Here is a 16,727-nt window from a genome sequence, read left to right on the forward strand (position 1 = left end):
AAGTGCGCAGTTCTTGCTAGACAGCCCAGGATTTTACAGGAACTGGAGGCTTTTCCCAAGAAGAATGGGCAGCTTTACCATCTGAGAAACTAAAGAACCTCATCCATAACTGCCACAAAACACTTCAAGCTGTCATTGATTTTAGAGGGGGCAATACACGGTATTAAGAAATGGGGTATGTGAACTTTTGATCAGGGTCAGTTGGATGTTTTGGGTTGTCATTATGATTTATAAAGAGAAAACACAGTAGTTTAACAATAAATGGCTTCACCCAACCACTAACCAAGCGTGGAGAAAAAGGTTTGGTATTATCATTCATATTCTCTGAAAAAAGGCCAAGAAAGCAAACATTTTGCCGGAGTATGTAAACTTTTGAGCACAACTGTATTAGCAAATATCTCCAATTAGAAATGTAGTAAAGTTTTTCTGATTCGCTATGTCTCTCTCATCATGTGCAGGCATTGCCGGATCTTAGAGATCCACGGGTAAGACCACTGGTATCTAGTTAACTAACTGTCACTATATCAATGGTCATAACCATGGATACCTAAAGTCCTGCAATGCCTGCACATGAAGAGAGACATAGCAAATCAGAAAAACTATGCTACATTTCTAATTGGAGGTATTTGCTAATACAGTTGTGCTCAAAAGTTTACATACCCCGGCAAAATTTCTAATTGGAGATATTTGCCAATATTATTATTATTACATCTACTACATATTGGGATAGGATCTTGGAGCTATTTTTTTTCTCGACTCTACTTTAGACATACATGCTCAACTTAGTTAATAAGGAGGAGGAAGTTAGTCACTGCTGGGTTTTGATATTATAGCCAGAGAAAGCAAATTGTATGGTACAAAAATTCTGCTAATAAGAAAAAAAAAAACAATAATGGAAATGTATTCAAACTGTGTGTGCTCTTCAGTATTTAGGAAAAGTGTATCTCTCTTTCGAAAAGCAATGCTAAAGGTACTTTAAATGAGTTGTACTACAAATAACTTAATTATCATAAATAAGTAATAAATGTATGATTGTTCAGGCCTAACCAAAGAGACTCCCTCTGATCACAAGAAAAGGTGCTTTATAGTTTCCCGTGTGAATGACGCATTTGAAAGAATGTGCAACCAACACTTCATTAATAAGGTTGTTCCCTTTTGAAAACCTTTTTTCCACCCACAGATGCAGGTTCCTTTTAAAACACAAACGGAGTTTCACATACCTTCCCTGGGTTAATCGCTATGTCCCCGTCGCTGCTGCAGTGTCTTTTTGGCTGCAGCTGTCACATTCCGCCAACAAAGATGTAGTCAATCACTGAGCTCAGCAGATTGTGCCATCTGCCCTGACAGAGCTGCTGAGCTCAATGGTTAGCGGGAGAAATGTCGACGTGTTGCGTATGCTGCAGCAAAACAACTGACACCAGAGAAGCAGTAGATACACAGCGCTGGACCTTGGGAGGGTAAGTAAAGTTCAGTTTCTTATTTTTTTAATGGTAACTGAGCCTATGGAAGTGGTTCATATTAAATAAGTGATAATTCCATCATCAGTGCAATACTATGATCTGTTGGATCTGTTGGTGGCTCCTGAGGACTTGAGTTGGCAAACACTTTCCTATGGGATAATATTTTCAAAAGGGTACAACTCCTTTAACTGTATATAAAAGTTGTACAATCTATGTATTCAGTGATCGCACATGCTCGATAATGCTTCAGTCAAACAAGGGACTTTGGGACCCCTGCTCTTGTTGCACTGCCCCAACAATCATTTTTTTCTCACTATACCGTAGATAAAGTATATATAACAACCCCCTTATGTCAATGTATTTTAGATAATAATAATAATAAAATACTGCAGGCTGAAAAATAAGTAAAATTTGATATAGTAAGTCAGGTTTTAAACAGTACCTTTTTTAGTATTGTCTCTAGTGAAGCTTCTCCCGATGCCTGTCCTGATATATCCTGGATATTCTGCGCATATTCAAAAACGTGAATCTCTATCAGCTTCTCTAGAGAGAGTGGGTGCTCTGGGTCTAACAACGCCGCATTAATCGTTTCTTCCAGGATACCCCAATGCCTTGGTTTCAAAAATGGATTTCTTAAATCTGTTATCACAGGTACCTATAAAAATGTGTTATAAATATATAGTAATTATGATATAAAAATGAAGACAGGTATAATGTGTGTACAATACAGATCTATAGTGCAGTCCTGCCCATGGACACTAGAACATCTATTTCTCTTATTGGGTGAACTGTGGAAGTAACGCTCTACATTTTTATACCTTTGATGTGGAAGCTATGAGAAAACAGAACACTTTGACCTGTTTAGGACTTAAAAATGTGTCTTTGCATTTTTTCAATCTTTCATGTTGTCCCAAGTTGTATAACAGTTTCTATTATTAATCCTCATTAGTGTACTGTAACAATAACAGAATGTACTCCGGCTATTACACAGATGTTTCCCATTAAATAATGCATGCACAAGAATAAAAAACAGGATTCCGTATAGTTCCTGCAATCTGGCTATGGTATTAGAAATGGAGAAAACGCTATATAATAATATAAATTAGGTCTACATAAAACGCAACAATACAACACTCTCCATTCTGGGTAAGAAAGTAAAATGGGGAATTCTCACTACTCAGATTATATAAGAGTTTATATAAATCAGTGTCCTAAACAAGACAACCTTTCAAAATCCTAACTGAAAACTGGACAAGACTGAAAAAACTTACCATCATGTAAGTGGCTTAGGCTAGTCTGAAATAAAGGATTCCCTTTCTTCACTTTATCCCTCCCGCTTTCCAACCCTAAATCACTCCTCCTCTTTTTCTTCTTCCTTCCGTCTCTCTTTCTTCTTCCTTCAGGACTTTTAATTCATTTTATTGGTCAGAGGTTTCTACTGATTCCTTATCATTTCAATGATTTTGTCTTTATATTGTTCCTACTGTCATTGCACTTTGTACATTTTCTTTCAAGGAAATATGTCTTTAGAAAATGCCCTATTCTTTAAATATCATTTTATATTAAACACTAGATGGCAGCCCGATTCTAAAGAATCGGGAGTCTAGAATCCATATATACTTTATTTATTCAAATGTAAGAATAATACAATTAATAAATAATAGTAAGAAAGAACAAAAATAATAGGCAGTATATGGAGAAAACACCAAACAAAAGTTCAAAATTGGTGTGAAAATGTCACTGAACCACTTCACAACTAAATATATATAGTTTTGGTAAATGGTATTATCATTTTTTTGACGAAATTCGGCAGGAGCTTGAAGAGCAACGTCACTGGGCCCGCCTCCACGCAGTAGAAACTTGCTGTGAGGTAAAAATTCAAAAATCACACCAAAATGGCGGGCGGAGTGTGTCACAGTACGGCACGTTTCTGATTGGTCGCTTGCAGCAGGCGGCAACCAATCAGACACTGGACACTGTTGACGTCACTTATCTCCGGACATTAGCTCCGGACATTAGCTCCGGACATTAGCTCCGGACAAAGCCACGGAAGTTGGCACAAATTGCAGGAAGTAGTATTCTAGGCAATTATATATTAGATATTTTTGAAAGAATGTTAGTGCTTTTTCATTGTATATTTTTAAAAAATCTTTAAATCATGCAGTTTTTACTCTAGAAACTGAGCCTCATACCAGGATGACACTTCCTGTTCTTTAGAAACCATTTTACAAAAGGCATCCCATTATCATCAAAGGTAAGAATACAATGAAAGGTACCAATTAAGGGATAACTTTCATATAGAAGTCAATAAACTTATCCAGACTACTTATTCCTTTGAGCCAAGCTGTTGACAGCCGCTTAGGCAAGATGTCTGCCCCCAAAATTCATGTACACAAAATATAATTTAAAAAAATCTAAAATAAGAAAACATAAATGGATCAGAAGAAAAATAATGTTTACCTTTCTGGTCCTACCTAGAAAAAGATTATAAATGAAAAAATGTAATAAATGTTCAAAAAACCCAAGCATCCCACCAAAACTAACATATAAGGAAACAGGAAAACAAGGAAACAATCTCACATAGGACCATCAGAATCTATAGTTTACTACATAAATTACCTTTTCTCTCATTTTTTCTACCTTTGCCTTGAGACATGGCACTACATTATTTGGCGGAAGACCTTTTTCCAGTTGGTTTACAAATTTGGCATATTTAAGAACTAGGGAATTCAGTTGTTCTGGATCCAATGTTTCAAATTTTGACTGTAAAATACATAAAATCATAAAGCATTATTATGGTCTACCGGCACTTGTATTCATTTACAAAAGTGTAGTCTAGATTAAAGAGGTTGTCTACTACTTTAGCAATTATGACCTTCAATGTCTGATCAGCTGATCACGGTGTCAGTGGTGGTCACCAACGGCCGGAAATGCGTATTTGCAGAGCTGGCAGTCTACCGATAGTAGCCAAGGCTGAGTACTACACATTCGTTTCCTATTGATTTGAATAGGAGGCAGATGTGCAGTACCCAGCCTTGGCCACTATCAGAAGACTGCCAGCTCTGCAAGTGAACATTTCTGGTTGGCGGCTGCCACTGACATCAAGAACAGCTGAACAGTGGGGGTGCTGGGTGTTGGACACCGACCGATCAGACATTAAAGACCTATCCTACGGATAGGTCATAAATGCTAAAGAAGTGGGCAATTTTTTTAATGACTTACCTGCATCCATTCAGTTTGCAGCACATCCCATTCTGCCATTGAGTCCCATAATAGATGCTTTAGCTTCAGTTCTGCACTTACTTCTTCCAGTTCATCAAACTTTGTCACTTCAACCTGCAAAAAAATTAGGAAATGTCCATTTACTTTTGCCATGATGCTCCAAGTTTGGGCAAGCCTTAAATAGATCAGATCATTTTCTACTATACTATTGTCAACAAAATTCTTATAATAAACTTGCTTGGATATTTTATGAGAAGTCCATAGAATAATGTTAACCTCAGAAGTTAGTTCACATGTCTGCATAATAAAAGCCAGTATATAACCATAATATGCCCCAGAAAAAAAATGAATGCAGAAATACAAGAGAAAATATATTTTTGTATTAAATTCACATAATATGTAAAATATTAAAATAAAGGTGCCTCATAGAACATTATATACACAGCTAAAGAGAAATTGAGCTTCCTGTATTGATTAAAGGGAACCTGTCAGCAGGATTGTGCACAGTAACGTACATACAGTGTGAGGTCGGTGCCGTTATACTGATCACAATGATACTTGGTGATGAAGTCCGTCTTGTGGTTGTTATGTAATGTTTATTTTCAGTTTTGTGTTAATGTTTGTGCTTCAGGGAAGCCTGTCGGGGGTCTTCATGTGGTGCTCTGCTTTAGGTATTCATAATGCAGCATGGAGAACAATGCTTGATTCTAGCAACTGGTGCCTAATTCTTTTTTTTACAAACAAGGGTTAACAGAAAACTCCAGGCATACAAATTATTCACTTACATATAACAGAGGAATGCACTGGGGCATGGAGGTAGGGGAATAACCCAAAATAGAGAAGGATAGGGAATTACCACGCATACAAACCAAGCAACAGTCACAGATAACTCCTCCAACTCTCCTTCTCATCTCTCCCTCCGTTAGCCATGCAGCAAATGCTTGCTCTGACAAGGATTTGTAACAGAGCCCAGATTATAAAGGGGAAAGGAGTGGCTAACCGAGCACAGCTGTGAGGACAGGGATTTCCAATGTGGCCAATTTACACCTGTTCTGTCAGAAGAAATAAACACATTTAAAATGAAGGAGGAGTGCTTCTTCTCAGCGCTGGAGTAGGAGCAGACGCTGCAGTCTTCTGGCTCCACACTGTTGCGGTAACCCCATGACAGTAATATAGGCCAGTGCAGTAATGCAGTTCAAATTTTGTGTTTTCAAGTTTGCATGTTTTGGCGCTGCAGTGTGCTGCCCTATTTACTTAAATATATACGAGTTGGCGACTCTGGGTTCAGCACCTGTTCACACTGTGTCTATGTTTGGATGTGCAGATCAGGTTTTTTGAAATGTATTCTCTAGCCTTCTGATCGTGCACTCCCCGCCTCCTAGCTTCAGGTGTTTTAATTATAATAGGTCCAATACCCCTCCACAGTGAGAGAGAATTTGAGTCCAAGGAGAGGTTTCACATGTACCCATTCAGATGGAGACGTTTATTCTCAGAGAGGTAGGTCAAGCGTAGGGCCTCGTATAAGAGAGATGCCTTATCGTGGCTACGAGGTACACATAAAATTGGCCATTTTTATGCGCTAAAAGCTCTCATTTTTCATATTTTCAGTGCAGTAATGCAGTTCAAATTTTGTGTTTTCAAGTTTGCATGTTTTGGCGCTGCAGTGTGCTGCCCTATTTACTTAAATATATACGAGTTGGCGACTCTGGGTTCAGCACCTGTTCACACTGTGTCTATGTTTGGATGTGCAGATCAGGTTTTTTGAAATGTATTCTCTAGACTTCTGATCGTGCACTCCCCGCCTCCTAGCTTCAGGTGTTTTAATTATAATAGGTCCAATACCCCTCCACAGTGAGAGAGAATTTGAGTCCAAGGAGAGGTTTCACATGTACCCATTCAGATGGAGACGTTTATTCTCAGAGAGGTAGGTCAAGCGTAGGGCCTCGTATAAGAGAGATGCCTTATCGTGGCTACGAGGTACACATAAAATTGGCCATTTTTATGCGCTAAAAGCTCTCATTTTTCATATTTTCAGTGCAGTAATGCAGTTCAAATTTTGTGTTTTCAAGTTTGCATGTTTTGGCGCTGCAGTGTGCTGCCCTATTTACTTAAATATATACGAGTTGGCGACTCTGGGTTCAGCACCTGTTCACACTGTGTCTATGTTTGGATGTGCAGATCAGGTTTTTTGAAATGTATTCTCTAGCCTTCTGATCGTGCACTCCCCGCCTCCTAGCTTCAGGTGTTTTAATTATAATAGGTCCAATACCCCTCCACAGTGAGAGAGAATTTGAGTCCAAGGAGAGGTTTCACATGTACCCATTCAGATGGAGACGTTTATTCTCAGAGAGGTAGGTCAAGCGTAGGGCCTCGTATAAGAGAGATGCCTTATCGTGGCTACGAGGTACACATAAAATTGGCCATTTTTATGCGCTAAAAGCTCTCATTTTTCATATTTTCAGTGCAGTAATGCAGTTCAAATTTTGTGTTTTCAAGTTTGCATGTCTTGGCGCTGCAGTGTGCTGCCCTATTTACTTAAATATATACGAGTTGGCGACTCTGATTTCAGCACCTGTTCACACTGTGTCTATGTTTGGATGTGCAGATCAGGTTTTTTGAAATGTATTCTCTAGACTTCTGATCGTGCACTCCCCGCCTCCTAGCTTCAGGTGTTTTAATTATAATAGGTCCAATACCCCTCCACAGTGAGAGAGAATTTGAGTCCAAGGAGAGGTTTCACATGTACCCATTCAGATGGAGACGTTTATTCTCAGAGAGGTAGGTCAAGCGTAGGGCCTCGTATAAGAGAGATGCCTTATCGTGGCTACGAGGTACACATAAAATTGGCCATTTTTATGCGCTAAAAGCTCTCATTTTTCATATTTTCAGTGCAGTAATGCAGTTCAAATTTTGTGTTTTCAAGTTTGCATGTTTTGGCGCTGCAGTGTGCTGCCCTATTTACTTAAATATATACGAGTTGGCGACTCTGGGTTCAGCACCTGTTCACACTGTGTCTATGTTTGGATGTGCAGATCAGGTTTTTTGAAATGTATTCTCTAGCCTTCTGATCGTGCACTCCCCGCCTCCTAGCTTCAGGTGTTTTAATTATAATAGGTCCAATACCCCTCCACAGTGAGAGAGAATTTGAGTCCAAGGAGAGGTTTCACATGTACCCATTCAGATGGAGACGTTTATTCTCAGAGAGGTAGGTCAAGCGTAGGGCCTCGTATAAGAGAGATGCCTTATCGTGGCTACGAGGTACACATAAAATTGGCCATTTTTATGCGCTAAAAGCTCTCATTTTTCATATTTTCAGTGCAGTAATGCAGTTCAAATTTTGTGTTTTCAAGTTTGCATGTTTTGGCGCTGCAGTGTGCTGCCCTATTTACTTAAATATATACGAGTTGGCGACTCTGGGTTCAGCACCTGTTCACACTGTGTCTATGTTTGGATGTGCAGATCAGGTTTTTTGAATTGAGTAATATAGGCCAGATGACAAAGACTGAGAAGCATTTCTATATATCAGTCCCAACTTTTTTGAGATGTGTTGCTACCATCAATTTCAAAATTAGTAAAATTTTTCTAATGAAATGGAATAACGTCTAATGTTAACCTTCTGATCGGTGCTCTACTGTTTGTTCTGTTAAAAATAAAATATGGGTAAAAGAGAATTATAAATCATTGCATTTTTGTTTTCATTCACACACCATCCCATTTTTGGGAGAATTTTGAATGTGCTATGAGGACATTCAAAGTGATAATCCCTTCAAAATCAAATGAGGGTGGACTTACTCAGTAAATAGTGAAATAAAAATTGTAGTTAACTGGACAGGTCTCTGGGTTTAATATAATAATACTGTGGACAAAATAGTGAATTGGTAGTCAACCTTTATTTCTTAAACAACTATTTGGACCCAAGAATAGCAAAATGGCGCCTAAAGTAATGTTTTGCATTTCTGAGAACATTTCCAGCATAATCACAGGATACAAAGCACCAAATGAATAGAAGACAGTCCTTTCTATTGCTTTACCTTGAAATTCTTCTGATATGTTTTGTACTGGAAGGCACGTTTTTGTAACTCATCTATGATGATCTGCAAGTCAGCCAGGATTTGTCTAACTTTAGTTTGATCAGCATTGATATCCAAAATTTGTGGATCCTGCAAAACAATTCAAACCAGTTACAAATTCACCCTTCACTAATGCATGTACATTATCCAATGTTATAAAAAAAAATCTGTAATCACCATTGTCATTGATCAGATAAATGATTCTTTACTATAATCTAAGTCAGCAAAGAAATATTGTTGTATCATCGTTTCTTAATGATAGACATATGTGCTCGAGATACACATACGGAGAAATGGACAACCTCTGTGGTAAACACACAAACATATCAGAAACGACCTTAAATAGTCATTTTATTTGAACCTATCAGTTTCAAACGATGAAAAGAGTTGCATTCCCTTCACCCCATGGAGTACTTTTTGTGTGGTGTTTTAGTGTGTCTTCCTTGCAGCATGTTTCAATTTCCCACACAGCACCTTGATTAAATTTGGGGTTTGACCTAACCATTTAAAGGGAACCTGTCATTAGATTCATGCTACAAAACCCAAGAGGACAAAAGGATGATCAAAAAGGCCGAAAATTTGTTATAAAAATATACAACTTTATTGAAGAACATCTTATTATAAAACCAGAGTGAAACAGTGGATAAGACCACGGTGCATATAAACAACATGAGCGGGATGGGTGAACCGCGACTAGGAATAATACATATCTTGTATACAAGTCATGACATACATTGGGTAATCAAAGAAATGACAATACTCCGTAACCCCTATGGATAGCAAAGATAAAAGGAATGTGCTTATCAAAAAACGAGGCTAGGATAGTAATATAGGCAGAGCGGTGGTACAATAATGGCGCATACCTAAATCAAAATGAGCCCGGTCGCCAGTAGTAGCTATGGAGGGGTGCAGCCCATTGGGGTGAGGTGGTGACCGCTGGCTTCCTCCTGCACCCCTCCATAGCTACTACTGGCAACCGGGCTCATTTTGATTTAGGTATGCGCCATTATTGTACCACCGCTCTGCCTATATTACTATCCTAGCCTCGTTTTTTGATAGGCACATTCCTTTTATCTTTGCTATCCATAGGGGTTACGGAGTATTGTCATTTCTTTGATTACACAATGTATGTCATGACTTGTATACAAGATATGTATTATTCCTAGCCGCGGTTCACCCATCCCGCTCATGTTGTTTATATGCACCGTGGTCTTATCCACTGTTTCACTCTGGTTTTATAATAAGATGTTCTTCAATAAAGTTGTATATTTTTATAACAAATTTTCGGCCTTTTTGATCATCCTTTTGTCCTCTTGGGTTTTGTTCTATATTTGATGATCAGCCATTCACTTGTCCTATCACTAGTGATCATATGATGAACTATTGACTATTCTGATCTATACAATGTCACTCGGATTTTTGTTGGCCTCTGCTTATTAGATTCATGCTGTAGACAAGAATGCTTCCTTCAAAACTTCCAGAATTTCAGAGAAAACAGTTTATAGGGAGAGACGAGACTAGAACAGTCCCAACACCTGGCACTACTCTAGTTGATTGTCAGGTCTCTCCCAATAAACAAACAAAACTTGCCTTGCTTTAATTGTGCATCTTTCCCTGCACAAGATAGCTGATCTGATCAGCTATCATGTGCCTCTAACAGCCATGGGTGGATCCAAGATTCACCCAGGGCTGTTAACCAGTTAAATGCCGCTGTCAATCACTGAAAGCGGCATTTAACATGCACCAGGTGGAAGGGGTGTCACAAGTCCCACAGATAGGAACCCCTGTCATGTGATCGGGAGGCACAGATGGGTTGTAATGATAACCGGGTTCTGCAGAAGACCCCCCATGCCTATCATTGTGAATCTACTGCGAACGCCGGATCATGGCCGCATTCACAGGAGATCTTGACTTTTGCTACACGTATCAGGGCTGAAACCCTGCACAGGCAATCAGATGATCGCAACTTCAAGTCTCCTAAGGTGACTATTAAAGCCAGCTAAAAGTAAAAAAAAGTTTTAACAAATATTTAAAAAATAAATTAAACGCAAAAGTTCAAATCATCCCCCTTGAAAATAAAACAATTAAAAATACACATATTTTGTATCGCTGTGTTCAGAAAAGTCTGATCTATCAAAATATTTAGTACATTAATCCATTTGGTAAACGGTGTAACAAGAATAAAAATAGAAACGCCATAATTATGTTTTTTGGCTGCTGCAACATTGCAATAAAATGCAAATGGTACCAATAAAAATGTCAGCTTGGGGATCAGACCACAAAAAGTGTAGACGCTAAAGGTCAAAAAAAAAAAAAAAAGTGACGTAAGCCAAAGGTTTTTTTTTTAACAATGTTTTCTTTTTTTTAACACTTAAATAATGAAGAACCTATACATGTTTAGTATTTGCATACTCGCACTGACCTTAGTAAATTATATTGCCAGGTTAGCTTTAGCATTTAGTGAATGGTAAATTTAAAAAAAACTGTGGAATTGCACTTTTTTTTGCAATTTTACCACACTTGATTTTTTTCGTCATTTTCCAGTTCACTATATAGTAAAATCAATAGTGTCATTAAAAAGTACATCTTGTCCTGCAAAAACCAATCCCTCATATGGCTATATTGACAGAAAAATAAAAAAAGTTATGGCTTTGTTAAGAAGGGAGCAAAAAAACAAAATCGCAAAAACGGAACATTGCAAAGTTGTGAAGGGGTTAAAACCCTTTTTTCATTAATTTTTATTAATTAGGACATTCAGTGTATATAGAATGGTCACTTTAGGTTTGCTTAAGCAGGTGCAGTAAAGCATCCCCACTCAATAACATTCCCCCAATTTATACTTTACAGCTGGTATCACAATGTTTAAAAGGGAACCTGTCATCCCCAAAATGGAAGGTGAGCTAAGCCCACCGGCATCAGGGGCTTATCTACAGCATTCCAGAATGCTGTAGATAAGCCCCTGATGTATCCTGAAAGATGAGAAAAAGAGGATGGATTATACTCAACCAGGGGCGGTCCCGCTGCGTTCCGGTCCGATGGGCTTCGTGGCCCGGTCTGGGGCCTCCAATCTTCATAGGATGACTCAGGCGCAGGCGTACTTTGTCTGCCCTGTTGAGGGACGCGCAAAGTACTGCAGTGCGCAGGTGCCGGGCCTCTCTGACCTTTCCCGGCGCCTGCACACTGCAGTACTTTGCTCTGCCCTCAACAGGAGGCGGAGCTGCGGCGTGAAGACAAGGAGAGGACGTAATCGTAAGAAGATGGAAGGCCCCGGACCGGACCGCGACGCCCACCGCAGCGGGACCACCCCTGGGTGAGTATAATATAACTTCTTTTTCTCATCTTTCACTGATGCAGGTGGGCTTAGCTCAACTTCCATTTTGGGGGTGACAGGTTCCCTTTAAGGACATGCTGCTTTTGTTTTTAAACAAATTTCTTTTGGTTAAAGTGGTCATATCTCCATGTTTGCCTTCAGTACTAAGTTTCGACAGTGGAATCAGTATTGATGGGTTAACGGTAGGGGTTGTGATGAAATTCTGGAGTTCTCAGAGATTTCTTTTAGCATTTAGCCTCTCACTCTGATGGTGGACATGCTTAGACAACTCCGTCTGGGCATGGTTCTTGGTTATTTGTAATCATCTCCACTTGTAGATGATCTTCTGGATAACATACAGTTGAACACAAATAGGTGCAGTTCTGTAATGCTTGGTTTTGGCCGGCATAATCTCGCAGACACCAAATGCACCCAAACCTCAGCCACTGCATGCAGCCTGATGTTAAATGTTTTCCCAGAGAAGGAAATCTAATTTGTTATACATTTTTTCATTACTTGGTAACATAAAATAACTGAAAAACAAGTACTGGGATTATGCAACCTCCGAACACAGCAACAGTGAACATTTTTATAGAATAAACCTCGAAACAATAATTTTTTTTTAACATAGCCAAATGTGTCAGATTTGGATTCAGTTGACTTTTAAAACTGATGAAAAACAATTTGTATATAAGTTCAGTCTGTAAACTATACCTGAGATTGCTGTTTGACACCCTTCACTTCCATGTTAAGTTCTGCTATGTCTTTGTCCAAGGATCGACAGAATTTCTCTATGCTGCCATCTCTCTCACCTACAGATTTGTCAATGGCATTTCGAACAGCCAATATTGAAGGCTTCAGAGTAGCAAATACTGCAAAATCCTCAGGAGGTGTAGGAACGGTATACCTGTCAATTAGCTGATACATCTGTGCAACCACATTGGACTCTTCTTCAAGAACGTCAATCTAAAAGTGAATAATAAATCAGTTGTGGAATTTTAAATCTACGAGAGCTGAGGAATTAATGGTGCTATATAAATGAGTAACATAAATAAAAAATAAATTCTCAGGAATAGTACCATGAACTTAGCATGAATCCAAGCAGACAGCTCCGTAAGGAAAGAGCCTAACACCAAGTTGACTCTGGAAGTAATGGAAGTGCAAGTCAAAGTAGCTAGTCTCATTAGTATGAGACATTTGTGGAAACTATGAGGTTCCTAATGGCAAAGTAAACAGAATCTAACAAAAACTAGCAACGCAACCATATGCTGAACCAGTGGAGATCAAGTGCAAAAAATTATAAGATCACCTTTCTAGGTGATACATCCTATATGGTGCATGCTATCCATCTATTCAGAGAGAAACGTTCATCAGAGGAAACATCAACGCGTTTCATATGCTTATGAGTTAAGGTTTCGTATGCACCAGAAACCCTTTGATGTCTTCACTGATGGATTTTTTTTTATGTAATAATGTTTTTATAACTTTCCAAAATAAAGTAGAAGATTTTATATCCAATGAGCTGGATCTTATATTTGAAAATTATGGCTACTTTTGTGCTTGTCAGTGAAAGGAACAGGCAGTTACAGTGAGCTGGCTTTTCCTTCACGTGTTCATTTATTACACATCTACAAAATTGAAACCTAGTTAATACAAGCCAGAAAATGTTTAATACAGAATGGCTCAACCTTAAAAAATAAATGTGCTACTTTTCAGCTGCACAATATAACCACGATGTGTGAACACAGTCTAAATGGAAAGTGAATAGGATCTTCACATTACATAATGGTTTTTTTAAGCATCACATGATTTATACCAAAATAGACATTTATTAAAAAGTCAAAATGCATAGCAATATGAATACAATTTCTTTACAATCAACTCTGAATAAAGAAGAATTTCCATTGGCTCCTATTAATAAGCTCTGTATTTTTATCTTCAATGCAATAATGTTGAATCAACTCGACTATATAGAAATATAAGAAATGTGGCCTATGAGCTCTTTTAGACCAGAGGGAGTATACATAATATATTGTCTTGTATTGCTACATTTTTAAGCTACCTTATAGCAATGCAGGAATTCTAGAATATCCAATATTTACATGCCCAATAAACATTAGACTGCCTACACCTTTGAATGAGTCGGGCTTTTAAACATAGATGTATATGCATTTATTTCTTTTTACCAATTGTTTAAGTTTCATTACACTGTACATTATGTACATCAAGGTTTCCTTTTTACAAAATGATGTTCATAACTTACCCGTTCTTGAATCTCATCCAGAAATATTAAAGTATTTACATAGTCCAAAGTCGTGGTGGGATAAAATTCAAGCTTAAACTGAGCATCTTGAGCCTCAGCTATGATAGCATCCATCTTTTTCTTAGCAAGAATTGGTAGAATTTCATTTATAGCCTAGAAAGAATAGTATAATATAACATGACATCCCATGTGTCTCAAAAATTAGGAAAAAAGGTGCAATATGATTCTGGACAATCCAGCATCATGGCAGCGGATTGAACAACAGAGGAACGATAAGTGGTCTAAAAAATATCTCAGATACTCATCTTTCCTCAGTCTTCCCTGTACCTGTCCTGATGTTGCTTGTATTCCATTTAATCCTTCTATCTTCCCTCCAGTTGGATTTTCCATCCAATAGACCCCACGTTGTCACACGGAGTGCAATATCTGTCGATGATGTATATTTGCATTCAATTTGACTATAAGTGGTGCGACGCACATCATTGACGTGCAATACGACCCATGCGACAATGTGGGGTTTAATAAATGGATAACCTGGCTAAGAGGAAGACAGAAAATAGAAGACAACAGATAGAAGAGCCGATCAAAGGATTGGTGGGACAGGAACAGAAACCACAGAAGAGAAGTTTACCGATTCAATTTGCATTGCAGTTCTAATCATTATATCCTAACAGGCTAAATGCACTATTCTAGTATGACAGAAATTTCTGTGCCTGTCCAATTGGTCTAAAGGGGTATTCTCATGTCATTAAATTACTTTAGTTAATTAGGTAGCATTGAAATAAGCAAGTTTGCAATTGACTTGTTCTTTTTTTCTATTCAATTCCATGCTAGTGCTGTGAGAGCTTTTATCTTACACAATGTACAGCTTGTTTAGAAGGAGCTCGGTCATCAGATCCTGGCTGAGTGGGCATAGTAGTTACATTCCAGGAGAGTTAAAACCTAAGATCTCCGTTAGGCTTCTCAAGCCCATTGATTTCTATACAGCAGTTTTTCAAGTTCACACGTCCTCTCACTCACTTCCTGACCAAGGTGCTGTTATCAGTTTTGTAGAATCACAATCCCCAATGTCCCCATAATTACCAGTTTCCAAATGTACTGTTATCTCTATGTGTAAGTATAGTGATAACAGTGTAAACTCAGAAGACTGACAAATTATTAATATGTTGAAGCAAAATGGAGCTCCAGAGCATAACTCTCTCTCAAGGAAGAGCACCTGCCCCTCTACCAACAAGGAAGGAATGGTATAGCTGTCCATTATTTGATACATCTGTGCAACCACATAGGTCTCTTTTTCAAGAACGTCAATCTAAAAGTGAATAGTAAATCAGTTGTGGAATTTTAAATCTATGAGAAATACTGGGAGCTTATTTTAGATAAATACTGAATTACTGGATCAATAGTATATATAATAATTTATAATTATAATAAAGTTTATAATTTTACCAATTTCTGCGCTTTAATTGTTTGCTTTATGCCAGTTCCCTACATCTGACAGATCATTCATTAAGGTGTTGAAGCAAGATGGATCTCCTGACCATAACTCTCTCTAGAGGAAAAGCACCTGCCCCTCTACCAACAAGCAAACTGCATAGCTCTGAGCTACTCAAGAGACAACTTGAGAATATCCCTTTAAATGAGGTTTTCTTAAATTAATGTGCCCGATGCAGAAGCAAACCCATTCAAATGTATGGAACAGATTTTCAGTTGTGGGAAACCTCTGCAACAAGTCTGCTGTGTATGGCATAACAATAATGCTCACTTGGGAGCTAAATGAGGTATCACAGGAACAGTTTCTATTTAACCCCTTAATGACCAAGCCAATTTTGACCTTAATAACTAAACAAAATTTTACAATTCTGACCACTGTCACTTTATGTGGTAATAATTCTGGAATGCTGATTCTGATCATTTTTTTCGTGACATATTGTACTTTACGATAGTGGTAAAATTTCTTAGATATGACTTCCATTTATTTCTGAAAAAAATGGAAATTTGGAAACAACATAGAAAATTTTGCAATTTTAAATCTTTTATTTTTTATGCCCTCAAATCAGAATTATGTCACACAAAATAGTTCATAAATAACATTTCCCACACGTCTTTACATCAGCACAATTTTGAAAACACATTTTTTTTATTACGAAGTATTAAAAGTTGACCAGTAACTGCTCATTTTTCCAACAAAATTTACAAAACCATTTTTTTAGGGACCACATTATATTTGAAGTGACTTTGAGGGGCCTATACGAAAGAAAGTAGCCAAAACTGACACCATTATAAAAACTGCAACCCTCAGGGTGCTCAAAATCCCATTTTTTTATTAACCCTTCAGTTGCTTCACAGGAACTGAAGCAATGTTGAAGAAAAGGAAGAGATTTACCTTTTTCTTCACACAAAAA

General features: G+C 38.0%; 1 protein-coding gene across 1 annotated transcript in view; it reads right to left on the reverse strand.

Annotated features, from left to right (window-relative positions):
* Positions 1-16,727, reverse strand: part of DNAH6 (dynein axonemal heavy chain 6) — a 621,891-nt gene that overhangs the window by 485,997 nt on the left and 119,167 nt on the right. The window contains exons 13-18 of the mRNA XM_069743176.1: positions 14,326-14,478; positions 12,777-13,028; positions 8,714-8,842; positions 4,683-4,796; positions 4,080-4,223; positions 1,903-2,115 (exon numbers count right to left, since the gene is read on the reverse strand). Of these exons, the coding sequence (XP_069599277.1) occupies positions 1,903-2,115; positions 4,080-4,223; positions 4,683-4,796; positions 8,714-8,842; positions 12,777-13,028; positions 14,326-14,478 (1,005 nt within the window). The remainder of the gene's footprint in view (positions 1-1,902; positions 2,116-4,079; positions 4,224-4,682; positions 4,797-8,713; positions 8,843-12,776; positions 13,029-14,325; positions 14,479-16,727) is intronic.

This window comes from Ranitomeya imitator, chromosome 1 (genome assembly GCF_032444005.1).
Source record: "Ranitomeya imitator isolate aRanImi1 chromosome 1, aRanImi1.pri, whole genome shotgun sequence".
Classification (NCBI taxonomy): domain Eukaryota; kingdom Metazoa; phylum Chordata; class Amphibia; order Anura; family Dendrobatidae; genus Ranitomeya; species Ranitomeya imitator.